At 60.1% G+C, this 14684-nt stretch overlaps 1 protein-coding gene across 1 annotated transcript; it reads left to right on the top strand.

Moving 5' to 3' along the window:
• The first annotated feature begins 2257 nt into the window (after positions 1-2257).
• On the top strand, positions 2258-14298 carry DUSP14 (dual specificity phosphatase 14). The gene is made up of 3 exons (XM_063173710.1): positions 2258-2364; positions 10865-10961; positions 12305-14298. The coding sequence occupies exon 3, from the start codon at positions 12406-12408 to the stop codon at positions 13000-13002; it is 597 nt and encodes a 198-aa protein (XP_063029780.1). The 5' UTR covers positions 2258-2364; positions 10865-10961; positions 12305-12405; the 3' UTR covers positions 13003-14298.
• Positions 14299-14684: the final 386 nt, after the last annotated feature.

Raw genomic sequence — 14684 nt, forward strand, 5'->3', positions numbered from 1 at the left:
GTCACGGAATATCCTGACCCATCAGCACCACAGCTCAATCCTGACCCTTCCAAAGCCATCAACCCCAAAGGCACCATGGGGTGTCATCGGTCACCACCTGGAGCATCTTGTCCCTGCAATCTTCAGAACTTTTCCAAGAGATGCAAACACACATAAAGCTCCTGGCAGAGTGCAGGTTAAAAGCACCAGCATTAGAAACACCTTTGTAGTTGTGTGAGTAGCTAAAAACTGCCCAGGATGAGCAACTGGAGATGTGCAAGAGCCTTTTCCTCATTCGGCAGCGGTGAGGGGGAATGAGGGGTGTAGATGCTTGCGCAGGGAATCCCACAGGCTGCCACTCAAAGCCCATCCTCGGCTCTCCCTACGCTGCCCGTGGCCCATAAACACCCCCGGGCTGCCCTGCCAGGGCTCCGAGCCCCCAGCTCCGGGGGGACACCCCGAGGGGACACCCCGGGGGCTCAGCCGTCTCTCATCGTCTCACAGAGCTGTGATCACCCCGCCATCACCCGGGATTCATCCCTGCCCTCCCCGAGATGGTGCAGCTCCAAGGAAGGCAGCAGAACTGATGCAACACGGAGGCAAAGCAAACCTCGAGCTTGGAGAGCCAAACCCCTCACATTCTCATTTTTTTGGCCTTTTGAGGTTTTCTTAATTTATCTATTTTTGTTCCTCGCCCACCTCCGCGCGGAGTGTGACGCGAGCCCTCGCTGGAGAGGCAGGGTTTTAAGGGAGAGCTCTGGCTGCTATAAAGCAGCGAGGTTCTTGGAAAAACAGCCTCTGGAGCAATAAACAGATTTGGAGCGGAGGGCTGTGAGGGACGGCTCCATCTGGGCTGCTGAGTCATGAAACCTGCCCGAGCGAGATACCAGCCGAGGGCTCGGGCTGGGGGAAGCTTCCTATGAGGGATTTGGGCTATTTCAGTCGGAGCGTGCGACAACAAAACCAGAAAGCGAACAAAAGCGGGCTGGGGTGGCCACGCTTCGCTCCGGCAGCCGCGGGGTTAAGGCAGAGGCTGCCCTCCTCCTCCTCCCACCTCCTCCTCCTCTGCCAGTGCCAGCCTTGTCCCGTCCCTGCCATGGTGGTGAGGCAGTGCGAGCAGAGCCCTCACCTCAATCCAACAGCTTGCAGCCGGAAAAAACTCTGTGACCCCTGTGCTGTGTGGATCCCCTCACCAGGGCGTCCTTCCTCGGGAATCCCAGCCCGTGGCATCCCTCCCTGGAGATCCCCATCCCTCCTTGGGGATCCCAGCCCATGCCAGCTCTCCACAGGAACCTGAGCCCACCCTGCCCTGGCCAGGGTACAGCTGGCCCCAGGAAGGTGGCACAAGAAGCCCTGGGAGCCTCAGGACCACCTGGCATTCCTTCACTGTGCTCCCAGTGTGGGGAGGAGCAGCTTGGCATGTCCTGAGTCCCAAAACCAGGTTCCTCTCTCTTTCTCAGGGCTGGCCCCCTCCCCAGTGAGGACGCATTGAGCTGAGGGACTCTGGCACATCCCCATCCCCAAAGGGACCCCATCCTGTCCCCACACACGCTGGCAGAGTCCCCATGGGGACATGGCATGTCCCATCCCTAACAAGGGATGTCCTGGGCTCTGCCACATCCCCACACGCTGTCCCATCCTCACCGAGACCCTGCCACATCCCTGTGGCCACAGCAGCCACCTCTCCCTGCCATGTCCCTTCACTGACTTCAACATATCCCATCCCCACAGGACACCTGTCATGTCCCCACTGAGGTCCCCATCGTCTCCATCCCCACAGTGATCCCATCCCGTCTCCACTGAAACCCTCACTTGTTCCCATCCCCACAGGGGCCCCCACTCATCCCCACAGAGTCACATCCCCACACAGAGGAGTCAGATCCCCACCAGGACCCTGATGTGCCCCACAGGATGCTCCATTTTTCCCCTTCCCCACAGAGACCCCGTGTTTTCCCCACACTGACTCTCAGCCGTCCCCAGCCCCACAGGGACCGCGTGTTTTCCCCACACTGACTCTCAGCCGTCCCCAGCCCCACAGGGACCCCGTGTTTTCCCCACAGTGACACTCAGCCGTCCCTATCCCCACAGGGACCCCGTCATGTCCCCACCGGGACCCCTTTTCCCGTCCCTTCTCTCGCCCAGGCCGCGCGGGCCCGGCGGCGGCGGCGGCGCCTTTAAGCGGGGCCGGTCTCCCGGAGCCCCCGCCCGGGGGCCGGGCCGGGCCGCCCCCCGTAGCCTGGTAACGGCGGCTCTGCGGGCGGGGGCGGCCCCGGCAGCCGCGGTCAGGTGGCACCGCCGAGACGGAGCCGGCCGAGCACGATAAAAGTCCCGGCCCGCCGCCGCCACGGCCGCGAGGGAGCGCGGAGCCACCGCCCGGGAGCCATGGTAGGGACGAGCCGGGCCGGGCCGGGCCGGGCCGGGCGGGGGGAGCCGGGGCGCTCGGGATGGGGGCCCGCCGTTCCCCGCTGTGTTCGCTGTGCCCAGCCCGTGCCTCTCGCTTACGGTGCCTCCGGAGGGGCCCCGGACGGGCGGGACGGGACGGGACGCGGGGAGGCTGCGATCCCCGGCGGGCTCGGGGTGCCGGGGCTGTGCCGTGGGACAGCGGGACGGGGCAGCGCTGCCGGGGCGCCCCGGGGAGCGGGACGCGGCAGAGATCGCGGTGGGAGAGCGGGGGGCAGCTCCGAGCGGCACCGGAGCAGCCGCGGGCACGGCTCCGGGGGCTCCTCGACGGGGAACGGAACCAGCCCCAGCACGGGCTGTGCTGTAACAGGGCTCCATCCCCGCATCCTGCCTCGGCCCCTCCTCTGGCTGCTGCCCTCGGCACCCCAGCGCGGCATCCATCCCTGGATCCCCCGGCTCCTGCCCTCGGCACCCCAGCTCAGCATCCATCCCTGGATCCTGTCCTTCCACCCCTGCTGTGGGCTCCCATCCCTGACTCCTGCCCCCGGCATCCCCAGCTCAGCATCCATCCCTGGATCCTGTCCTTCCACCCCTGCTGAGGGCTCCCATCCCTGGCTCCGGCTGTGGGCTCCCATCCCTGGCTCCTGCCTCCGGCATCCCCAGCTCAGCATCCATCCCTGGATCCTGCCCTTGCACTCCTGTTGAGGGCTCCCATCCCTAAATCCTGCCCTTGCTCTCCTGCTCTGGGCATCCAGGCATCCACCCCTGGCTCCTGCCCTCCCCAGCCCGGCTCCCAGGGCAGCTCGGTGTCCCCAAGCCCCGGGGGTGCCTGCAGCTGCCCGGCCTCACATCCAGCCCGGCTGCATGCACGGCCCTTGACTCAGCTCCGGAGCAGCTGCTTTGAGCAACACCGGTAATCAATGAGTGGCATTTGGCTGTAGGGAGATGGGGCAGGATTCTAACCTGTTCGACTGGGCAGCAAATGAGCCTTTTATTCTGGAGGTTTGAGTGTTGGCAGATGCCTTAATATCATGTTGCAAGTTCAGTTTATCCCTAATGCCCCTGCCTCAGGAATGGTGGAGGATTAGCACTGGCAAAACACTGTTTTCCCTTCTGAGACACCGGATCAGCTGCCCTTCTCTGGCAGGGAGTGCGTTCCTCCCCCAGGCCTCGCTGTAAACCCTGGTGTTTGCTGTGTTCCCGGTGGCTGGGACGGGCTCTGTGGCACTCTGGTTCCCAAGGAGTGAGGAGGAAGGATCCCTCATTTGGGGGACGCGTGCTGTTCCCCTCTGGCACAGAGCTCTGATGCCACGGCTCGGCCGCCGTGACCCTGGTGAGCGTCAGGGGAGCAGTAATGCAGCAGGTTTTAATCAGTTTGTGCCTGGAAGGTGTGAACGTGCAGCTCTGCCTGTCCTTCCTGCCCCCGAGGGCTCGCCTGGGTCCTGGACACGGACACAGATCCCGGGTTCCTGCAGGAACAAAGGTGAAATCCCGGGGATTTCATCCGAGCCCTCGCTGTGGGGTCTGCTCTGGGCTCTGGCACTGCTTCCTCCTTGGTCAGGGCAAGATGGAAATTTGCATGGCTTAATCCAATACCTGACCCCAGCTGGAATCTCAGAGCTGGAAAGCCGGAGAGCTCGCGGTGCTCTAGTGCTGGAAACGTGTGGGGTGTGGGGGAAATCTGCCTGAGCCTGGGAGGGAGCAAAGGGGTGCAGAGCCACCACAAGAAAGTGTCAGGTTTGTGTTCTGGGAGCCAGAACCAGCTTTGTCCCATGGAACCAGCACGCCTGGGCGTGCAGGGAAAGGCTGGGAATGAGGAGTGGGGAAAAGGCACCTGGGCAGGGCAGTGGGGCCTGGCAGCACCACACACTGACCCCACCAGAGCCATCAGCTCCAGGCTGTTCACCAGAGCAGCCTTCCAGGCTTCCTGCCACCCCTGCAGGACTCTCCTTCCAGGGTGGTTTTCCCTGGAAGGGAGGGGTAACACCTCAAACCAGCGCAGGAGCCTCTCCCAGCCCCTCCTCTCCAGGTACACAGCACACACACACCCATTTATCGCTCCAAAAGGACATTCTGAGCAGCCATAACATGCAGGGAGGGCTCTGGCATTCGGAAATAGCTGAGGAATCTCTGAACAGGAGCCTCAGCTCCCTGGATGCTTGGGAATAAAGCCAGGAACTGGGAGGCAAAGGCACTGCCCACCCTTCCCGGGGCACCTGTGGTGCAGGCAGTGCGTGGGCTCAGCTCACACAGCTACTCCCCTGCTTTAAAAATAGCATAAAATTATAATACACAGGCAGGTTTGGGGTTCCCAGCAGGAAGGATCAACAGGTGCTGCCACAGCCACCCCTAGGCCAGATGGGTCAGCGTTCCCAGGCCAGTGAGAATTAATTCTCATTTATTTTCACCATCCCACCCCGCAGTGTGGTGGGTCTGCAGGTCCCTACCTTTGGGGGCAGGAGTCCTTCATGGAGGAAATGTGAATTTGCACAGCATCTCTGGAAAAGGGAATTCCCCCAGCCTGGAGCAGCCAGAGGGGCCTCCTGGCAGCCGAGGGGTGCTGCCCACAGGGGAGGAGGCTCCAGTGTAAACTCCATCTCCCCGAACTGGTTAAAATGGGCCTCTCTGCCTGTTACCCGACACAACCCCAGGGATGTGCTCAGGGCTGACCTCATTCCTCACAGCTGCTGTGGGCACATCCCTCTGCTCCCGGCCTTGGGGAGCCTGGGCAAGGCCGGGCAGCCCCTGCCCGCCAGGAGTGCCTCCGGAGGGGAAGGTGCCACCATCGGGTGCCAGCTTTGGTCCCCCCTGGAGGCCAGGCAGCCGAGAGCATGCCGCAGTTGGCACTGGCCCTGGAAAAGGCCCGGGTGAGGCCAGCACGGAGGCACCGAGCTGTTTCCAGGACACGTTGCCATGAATTTGCAGCTGCCTTCGATTTCATGGGCTCTGGGGTGGGCTGGGGCAGAGCCCCAGGAGCAGCAGGCACAGCCCTGGGCCCGGCAGGGTCACACACGAGCAAGCACACCGGGTCCCTGTGTTTTGTTCTGCTAACAGGGAAGAGATTGTGTCCCTCCTGTCAGCTGCGACCGCGCAGGGCACGGCTCCGGAACAAACAAGACTCCATCTTGCAGCACCCTGTGAGCCAGAGCCAGGCCTGGGTCTGCTCCCTGAACGTGCCCCCGTCCACCTCCCCCGGGTCACACTGGACACGGGGAGCAGGGCGTGGAGCTTTCCCAAACTCCACCTGCCATCCAGATGCCATCAGCTGGCGCTGGAACCATCCGTGGTGCTCCAGAGGAGGCGGCGTCGCCTCTCAGGGCTGGAAAACAGCCCTCAGTGCTCAGCCCAGTGGGGAACCGATGCTGCACGGCCCTGTGAGGATCCCTTCGTGCCTCCTCACAGCTTGGATCTGGATTTTAAAGCATTTCTCACGGTTCTGAAGCAGGATGCAGGTGGCCACGCCACTGCCCCGTGCTGGGGGAGCCCCGTGCCCCAGCCAGCAGCACACGGAGCCCGTGGCTCTGGAAGCGCAGACGTGGCGCTTCAAGGGAAGATGGTTTGTTTTTCTTGCATCAAATCCTCTCGCTGCTTGCCGAGGGAGGCTTGTCCTCAGAGCAGAGCGAGGGTTTATAAATACCAGCGTGCCCCAGGTTGTGCCCGCTGCCCATCTCGCTCTGTCCCTGTGGCCAGAGGTTTGGCTGTCAGCTGGCAGGGCCCAGCTGGAGAGGGAGCAGTGCCTGTTCCTGCTGCGGAGGGGATGGCTGCATGGTAGGGACCACAGCAGGCATCACAGCATGGCAGGGTGACAGGGATCCCAGCAGGGATCACAGCGTGGCCGTGGGCAGCGCCGCTGTCCCAGGAGTTGGTGGCAGTGTCAATCCAGAGCTGCTGCCCTGCCTGGCAGCCTGGGACCCTGCCCGTGGCACCAGTGGCATCCTCCCTCAGAGGAGTCCTTGCAAAAGCCTCACGGCCCATGTTTCCTGCAGGGAGCATGGCGGCCAGGGAGGATTTGGGCTGGCAGAGCGCTCAGACACTGCTCAGCTGGGCACTTTGGGCTGGCTTGGAGGCACCACCCTGAGCCTGGTGCCAGCCCGAGGCTCGGTGCTGCCACGTGGGAGCAGAGCCCGGCTGTGGAGCGAGGCAGGAGGCAGTGGGTGAGCCTTGCCAAGCCCTGGGACACAGCAGTGTCAGCTGCCACCCCTCTGGAGGCAGCAGGCTGGCATTGCCAGCAGGCTGGGCCAGGCTCCTGAGGCACTGCCAGCCCCGCAGGAGCTGCCCTGGCTCGGGGGGCAGGCAGGGCTCTGTGCTTGCAGACCAAACTGCTCACTCTGGGGTCGTTCGGCTTCCCAGAGAGCCCAGGGTGCCTTGTTGTGCGTTTTGGGCACGATTCCCCTTTTTGTGGATCCTCTGGGAAGTTACTGGTGTGTTCTGGCAAGCGCGGGGACCCAGCTGTGCTGGGAGCTGCACAGGCAGCCAGGCCTGCTCAGAGCTCCGGGCAGACAGATTATTATCTTGATTTAACATCTGACAGCTCCCATCCTGCTCGGAGAGGCCAGCCCAGGCTGCCAGCAGCAGCAGTCGGGGGTTGGTCGCAGCATCCTCTGTCTCAGCCCAGATCACCCCGCCTGCTCCCCTTCCTCCTTTCCCGTTCCAAACGGAGCCACTCGACCTTTCCACGGTGAGGATGTGCTGATGGCTCTGACCCACGCCTGTAATGGCTCCGGGAGCACAACCAAAGGCAGGAGGGCAGAGCCAAGGGCTGGGAAGAGGAGCCGGCGGCTCCCGCTCGATCTCTCCCCTCCCGGCTCTGCTTTGGGCTCCCTTGGACTCGGCACAAGCAAGCCCTGACCCCAGAATGGCTGCAGTTTGTGCTGTCTGCTGAAATTTATTTGAAATGCCACTCTCCAGGACCATTTCTGCAGCAATTTGCTGTTCAGGCTGGCTGGGAAGAGCCCTGAGCAGGCTCGTTCATTCAGCGCCTGCGATATTGACTCTTCTCTTTACTGCAGGATTAGAGAGCATTTGTCATCTCCAAAATGAATAACTTTTCCTCTCCTGGGAGGGGGGAGAAGCCTTGCCTCAGTACTGACATTTCGCACACCCAGCCCAGAAATCTTCTCCAAATCTCAGATGATGATCTGGGAATTAAAGCAGGGGCTTCAGTGTCTCTGTTCCCTGAGCAGAGCAGGGCCCACCCTGCACTAAACCTGAGCTCCAGAGGGAGGGAGGCCTGGGGAGCTCTCACCTGTCCAGGTAGCAGCCCCTGGTTGTGTTCCTGCCACACAACCCAACAGAAACTCAAGTGCCCCAGGGACGAGCCACAGCCTCAGCTCTCAAGGCAGAGGAGCTGCGTTAAAAAACAAACAAACAGAAAACCAAACCCTTAAAAATCAGAGCAAACCGCCCGGCAGCACCAGAATAAGAAGGCAGAAGCTCAGACTTGCCAACTCATTGTCTAGAGCCCGACCAGTTCTCCCTCCTGTCCTGGAGATCACAGTACTCCACTCACAAACTCACCCTGTTTGTCATCTGAGCTTCCAGAGGTGTTTTCAAGTCTTTCTCAGGAGGTCCAGGAGCCAGCAACGCTTTCCCGTGGGAATTCCAGCCTTTGTTAACAGGACTGCCTTCCCAGGAACGAAAGCAAGAGAAACAAACTCCAGCTGTTGCAAGATTTGGAGGAGCAGAGCCACGAGCGTTGCCGGCAGCCACCCTTCCAAGGGGCTGCACCACCAAAAACACCCAGCACGGCATGGGGATCGCTGCACTGCTCTGGAAATCCTCTTACCTGCAAAGGAGCTGCTCTGGGGCCAGGAGATCCAGCCCAGGTGGGACACAGCCAGCCTGCCATGGGAGCAGCTGCCCGGGCTGGGCACCTGCCTCTCCTCCTGAGACTGGGGAAGCACAAAGCTCAGCCTGGAGTGCAGCAGGAGCTACACCTGAGAGCTGGAGATCCTGGCTGCAGGATGAGATCCAGGCTGGATGGGGCTGCAGAAGTGTCCCCTCGCCATAAACCCGAGGATGGTGCTGGCCAGGAGCGCTGGTGAAGGACCTGGAGGCTTTGAGGAGCAGAGTGTTCTCCAGGCTGTAATTAGCCACTGGCTTCCCCCACCCCTGATTATGCAGAGGAGGGAAATGGCAGAACCCACCAGTCTGCCGGGGAGGGAGGAGGCTGCTCCAGTCCTGCCCCTGCTGTATCAGGGTCCCCCTGCCACCCCAGGGTCCCAGCCCTCCCTCTGGGCACTGTCCAGGCTCGACTCATGGACAAGACCAAGGCCCAGTCTGGAAAGGGATTCACTGTGGGTCAGGGCTGCTGCAAGATTAATTAATTCATTAACCGGAGTCAGCCCAGAAAAGGAGGATGTGATGGCAGGAACACCTGGATGCCAACAGCCCACTGTTCTCCTGGAGGACCATCTGCAGCCTCTGGGGAAACCTTTGCAGGAAACCCCAGTGACATTCCAGCTCCTTTGGAAAACATTTCCAGTGCTGCTTTGGGGACAGTTCTGGCTCCAGCACCCCGGGGCTTTGGGCTGCTGTGACTGCCCAGCCTGTGCCAGCACTCAGAAACCCCAACCAAGGAGCAGTGGGAGAAGAGCTGGGGTTTTTATTTCACATGAGGCACTGCTCCCTGGCTGTACCTGGCAGTGCAGAGGCTGAAGGGGCAGCGGTGCCCCTCCCTGTGCCCTGCCAGGAGCCCCTTGTGCCACCAGCCTTGCCATCACAGCCACGCCAGGCTGTGTGAGGGCTTTGTTCCATCTTCTGCCATTTTCTCCTTTTTTTTTTTTTTTTTTCTGTGCTCAGCAACGGCTGGGGAGAGGCTTTTCATTCCTTTTCTGTTCCTCTGCCCCAGCACAATGAGGGGAATGGCTGCGTGGAGAGCGGCAGTGTTGGGTTACAGGGGCTGCGCTGGGACAACGCGGCTGTGCTGGCAGAGGCAGAGGGCCACAGCAGGGCTCTGGGGCTGGGCAGGGGGATTTGGGGCTGGGCTGGGGGGATGTGGGTGCGGCCCTGGGGACAAAGAGGGCTCTCCCAGGATCACAGCAGGGCACTGGGGTCGGACAGGAGGGATGTGGGTGCAGCCCCGGGCACAGGTGAAGGCTCACACCTGCGAGCCTGGGGGAGCCAGAGCTGCTGCCAGCCCGGCCCCTTGCATGCCCAGCTCCCTGCTCAGCAGCAGCTGCTCAGCCGGGTGTGTGTGGGCAGCAGCGTGGCTCTGTCACATGCCTGAGCCAGCAGCCACCGCCGGTGGCATCGCAGCGGCTCCGCCGCACGGGAGGGACGCGGTGCCCGCCCTGCTGTGCCCAGAGCTGGGCACCGTCACCCCCGGGCACGGGGCTGTGGGCACAGCAGCCTCATCTCTCGCTGCAATAACGAGATTCTCCTCCAAATATCCCATCCTCCTGGCTGAGAGCTGCTCTGGCTCAGGGGGAGCCGTGTTGGCCATTCCGAGCCCCAGGGAATACGAGTGTGTGTGCCTGGGCTGTAACAGGTGGGACAGAGCAGCTGTGGCTGCCCCTGCGTCCCTGGAGGTGTCCAGGGCAGGCTGGATGGGGCTGGGATGGGATGGGATGGGATGGGATGGGATGGGATGGGATGGGATGGGATGGGATGGGATGGGATGAGCAGGTGTTTGCTGCCAGTGCAGCAGCCCCAGTTTGCAGAGCGAGCCCAGCCTGTCACATGCAAATCCCCGGATAAGTTCCTGCCTGCAAACAGGAACCACTTTATGGAAAGCAGCAGAGCCCTTCCCAAACCACTCCAGCTCCCCCGGGAGCAGCTGGAGGCTCTGCCTTGCCCAGAGCTGCTTTGGGGTGGCTCTGCTCTCACCCAGCAGCGTTTCCCAGGGGATTCCACTCTGGGGGCTTCTGGGGAAGGAAGGGGATGTTGGCCCCATCCTCAGCTTTTTGGGAGCACGGTGCTGTGGCTCTGGCATCAGCTCTGCCCATTCACAGGAACAGGGGGTCCCTGTGGGTGGCATGGGCACCATCAGAAGGGCACAGACCTGCCCCAGCTGTCTGGGCTTGGGCAGATGCTAAAGGAGACATTAGAGTAAATCAATTACTTAAATGACTTCTGTGCCAGCCTCAGATTCCTCAGGGCTCATGGTGACTCTGAGTGCCGTATTGGCAGGAACTGGTGACATTCTGGTGTTGGCAGCAAGTGCCACCCTGAGTCCTCATCTCTCGGTGGGGAAGCTGTGGTGCTCCCTGCCAATTCTTGGGCACCCCTAGTCAGATCCAGCACGGATCCCAGTACAATCCATGCTGTTTGGGCACCCCTGATCAGATCCAGCACAGCTCCCAGTACAATCCATGCTGTTTGGGCACCCCTAATCAGATCCAGCACGGATCCCAGTACAATCCATGCTGTTTGGGCACCCCTAATCAGATCCAGCATGGATCCCAGTACAATCCATGCTGCTTGGGCACCCCCAATCAGATCCAGCACGGATCCCAGTACAATCCATGCTGCTTTGTCTCCCCAGCCCAGCGTGGGACACTCTCCCTGAGCCACCCCAGCCCCAGCAGCCCCGAGCTCCGCAGTGCCGCGCCGTGACCGAGAGCAGGACCTTGTCACCAACTGTAAGTGCCCAAACCCTCTGCATTGTCAGTGAGAGCTGACAGAGCAGGGATATCCCCTGCTCACAGAAATTTATTCCTCTGGAAAAACACCCCTTTCCTTGCTGCTGCAGCTGGGTGGCCGCACTGGGGGGAAGCTGGGCACTCGTAGCTGCACCAAAAGCCTTGTTGGGGCAGGAACTTTTGCAGCTTTAGGTCCACAGCTTCAGGAGCTGCTCAGGTAGCTGCCAGCAGGGAAGAGTCACAGGGGAGGCCACGTTGTGCTCATTAAGTTTCTGTAGCACAGAGCCAAAAACGCACTGGCAGCACCACCAGCCACTGCTGGGACCTGCTGGTGCCTCCCAGAGCATGGCATGAGGGCGCACAGCTGAGGGCAGGGGAAACCACAGCCCTTTAAAGGACCCTCTTAACATAATCAGGAATTCTGGAGGGGCAGATCCCTCTCCCCAAGGCCCTGAGCATCCCAAGTCCCCTCAGCTCTGCCAGTGCCACCAGGGTGGGCTCAGAGGTACCTGGGCAGGGACTCCCCAGCCTGCACAGACTGGAGCCTTTCCCGTGCCCTTCTCCAAACAGAGAACAGGGACTGGCAAATTATTGATGCTCCAGGGCTCATCCCCTTGCCTGCAGCTTCTCCCTGGCTTTGGAGGTGCCCCAAAGGAGCAGGAGGGTCAGAGCAGGGACCCTCCAGGCCCGTGTGGCTCTCACAGGTGATCCCAGGCCTCTGCCAAGCATTAGTCAGGCATTAAAGCAGGACAAGAGCCTCCCCTGTCCCAGCCTCTGCTCTTGGGTTTTACTCCCAGCTTCTGACATAACCAGGTCACTCTTTCCACACTTCCCCTGCCTCTGTGAGAGCTGATGACTGATGGGGATGGACGTGACTCACCGCCTTTCCTAATGAGCGACTTTCCTCTGTTTATGTGCTTTGGCGGGGCCTTTCCTGCACCTAAAAAGGAGAAGGGTGGCACGGGGGAGAGGGCAGCCCGCTGGAAATTGCTGGCATCTGCTGTTCCTCACCATCGCTTTGAGCTGTGGCCAGCTGTGAAGCTGCTGTGTTTAAGCATGGAAGAGGTGTAGCTCATCCTCCATGTGCTGGGCCGGCTGAGATGCTGTCCAGGCCCACAGGTGAACCCTTGACGAGTAATTGGAGTTAATTAGGCTGAAGATTTTTTTGTTACTGTCTGTCCAGGCAGTGCCTGGGGGACGGCAGTAATGAGCACCGTGAGCCCAGCCCCACGTTCCCCACGGAGCCGTGCCAGGCCAGAGCGGGGCGAGCTGGGCTTTCCTGTTCCCGGGCTGGCACGGGTCAGGGCCAGCTCCCCGCTCACGGCCTCCCTTGTGTTTTGCAGTGACCGAGCAGCGGGAGCTCTCGCTGTGCCGCCGCCAGCGGGCCAGACAATCCTCCCTTGGCTCTCTCCCCATGATGGAAGCCTGAGCGCCAGGATCCTCCATGACCTCCAGAAGCCACAACTCCCTGCCGAGAACTCTGATGGCTCCGCGGCTGCTCTCGGAAGGCGCCCTGGGGGGCATCGCCCAGATCACGCCCTCGCTGTACCTGAGCCGGGGCAGCGTGGCCTCCAACCGGCACCTGCTGCTGTCGCGGGGCATCACGTGCATCATCAACGCCACCATCGAGATCCCCAACTTCAACTGGCCCCAGTTTGAGTACGTCAAAGTGCCTTTGGCCGACATGCCCAACGCGCCCATCTCGCTCTACTTCGACAGCGTGGCCGACAAGATCCAGAGCGTGGCGCGCAAGCACGGCGCCGCGCTGGTGCACTGCGCCGCCGGCGTCAGCAGGTCGGCCACGCTCTGCATCGCCTTCCTCATGAAGCACCACAAGGTCTCCCTGCTGGAGGCCTACAGCTGGGTGAAGGCGCGGCGCCCCGTGATCCGGCCCAACGTGGGCTTCTGGCGGCAGCTGATAGACTACGAGAGGAAGCTCTTTGGCAAGACCACGGTTAAAATGGTACAGACGCCCTACGGCATCGTCCCGGACGTTTACGAGAGAGAGAGGAGACCCCTGATGCCTTACTGGGGAATTTAACGGGACTGCAGATGGGAAACGCGAGTTGAGCAGACTGGAGATGTTCCCTTCTCCTTCTACAGCCAACTTTGGTTCTCTACCACACAGCAGAACCTCAACTCTCACCTCACTAATCCGCAAGGCCAACGATTCCCTTCGAAGCGTTTTTCTCTATGGGGATTTCCCATCTGCATCTCTGATTTAGTAAATCCGGGTCTCATTATAAGTTTATTCCTTCCATAAAGCCTCCATATTTTTTTCCTTTTTTTTTTTTTAGTCAGTTTATTAGGATCCTCCAGGGAAGGGCCTGAGAGGCATTGGGCAGAGTGGATGGCCCAAGTACGCTTCCTGCCTCAGTAGTAGCCTGGATGTTTTGTTCTAGCTTGTTTGCTTCCTTGCACAACCCTGTAGTGGCTCAGGAGCAGCACCAGCAAGGCCCTGCCCCACAGCAGCAGGTTTTCCAAGCACCAGGGAGGCAGGAGCACAGGGGCTGTGGTGCTGGTGCTGGTGTTTTCTTTAACATCCGTAGTGACTCTCAGTATATAGTGTTTGAGACCTTTAGTCAGCTCTTAATCGTATTCAAAGTTAGGGGGAAAAAGGGAAAAAACAAACAAACAAAAAGATTGAATCAGTCCGTGTCGGCCACAAGTAAAATAAAAATTGAGCAATTCAAATCAAATAAATACAAGATCCTTTTTCACTCATTCCATGCCAGGGCAATAGTCCTGGAATACACTTCAACCACTGGAAAATGCTGGTGTGTTCTGTGGGTGGAAAGTTGACAGATCTTGTCCAGATGTGGCTCAAGGCAGAAGCAGGAGGGATGAAGCCTCTGGGGCAGCCAAAGAGACGCTCAGGAATGTGTGCACGGCCCTGCCAGGGCTGGGGGTGTGTGCCAGCATCCAGCAGCATCCAGCAGCAGCCAGCCCAGCCCTGGAGGGGCTCAATCCCCTGGGCTGCTCAGCTCCAGCTCCCCTCAGGACCTGCCTTAGCCCCTCCTGCCTCTCTCCATTCCGTCCTCGAGGTAATGCTGCACTCCAGGGCTGCTCCTCTCTGTCCCCAGGGTGGTGACAGAGGCCTGGCCTCGCTCAGAGCGTGCCGGGAGCCACTGCAGCCCCAGCCCTCCCTGGAGAAGCCTTGCTGGTTCCTTGGAGTGTGGCTGGAGCCCAGGAGAGCCCCTGGTGCTCCTGAGAAGGCACCAGAGCTTCTGTGGCCTCTGGAGGAGGAGGAGCAGGCAGAGTGCTGCGATCGCTGTCTGATTTCAATGAGATTCTATACTTGTAAAAAAAACCAAAATCAATAAAGATTAAACCAGAACATGTGTTGGTTTCCTGTTCCAAACTGTGCTAGCGGAGCTCCAGCAGCAGCCTTTAAACAATTGTGCCTGAAGGATGTTTTCTGCTTTTCCCAGTGAGTTCTGCCCCACTGAAATCAAGGTGAGGTTTGCCATCGGGTTCCATGGCTGCATCCCAGTTCCAGTGGCAGGCAGACACACAGACTCATCTTCCAAATTTATCAGAGTTAAGCTTCAGCCAGGGAAATGGTAAGTGAGGAACTAGAGAGTGAAAATCAGGATTAATCACAGGTCTGGAGATGTTCCAACACATGACATTTTACAGGGAAAAAAAATGCTAAAAACTGAAATCTGCTCACAAAATTTAACTTTACCTAAAAATGGGCAAAGTAGGGTTTTACAGCATTTC

This window comes from Melospiza melodia, chromosome 21 (assembly GCF_035770615.1).
Source record: "Melospiza melodia melodia isolate bMelMel2 chromosome 21, bMelMel2.pri, whole genome shotgun sequence".
NCBI lineage: Eukaryota > Metazoa > Chordata > Aves > Passeriformes > Passerellidae > Melospiza > Melospiza melodia.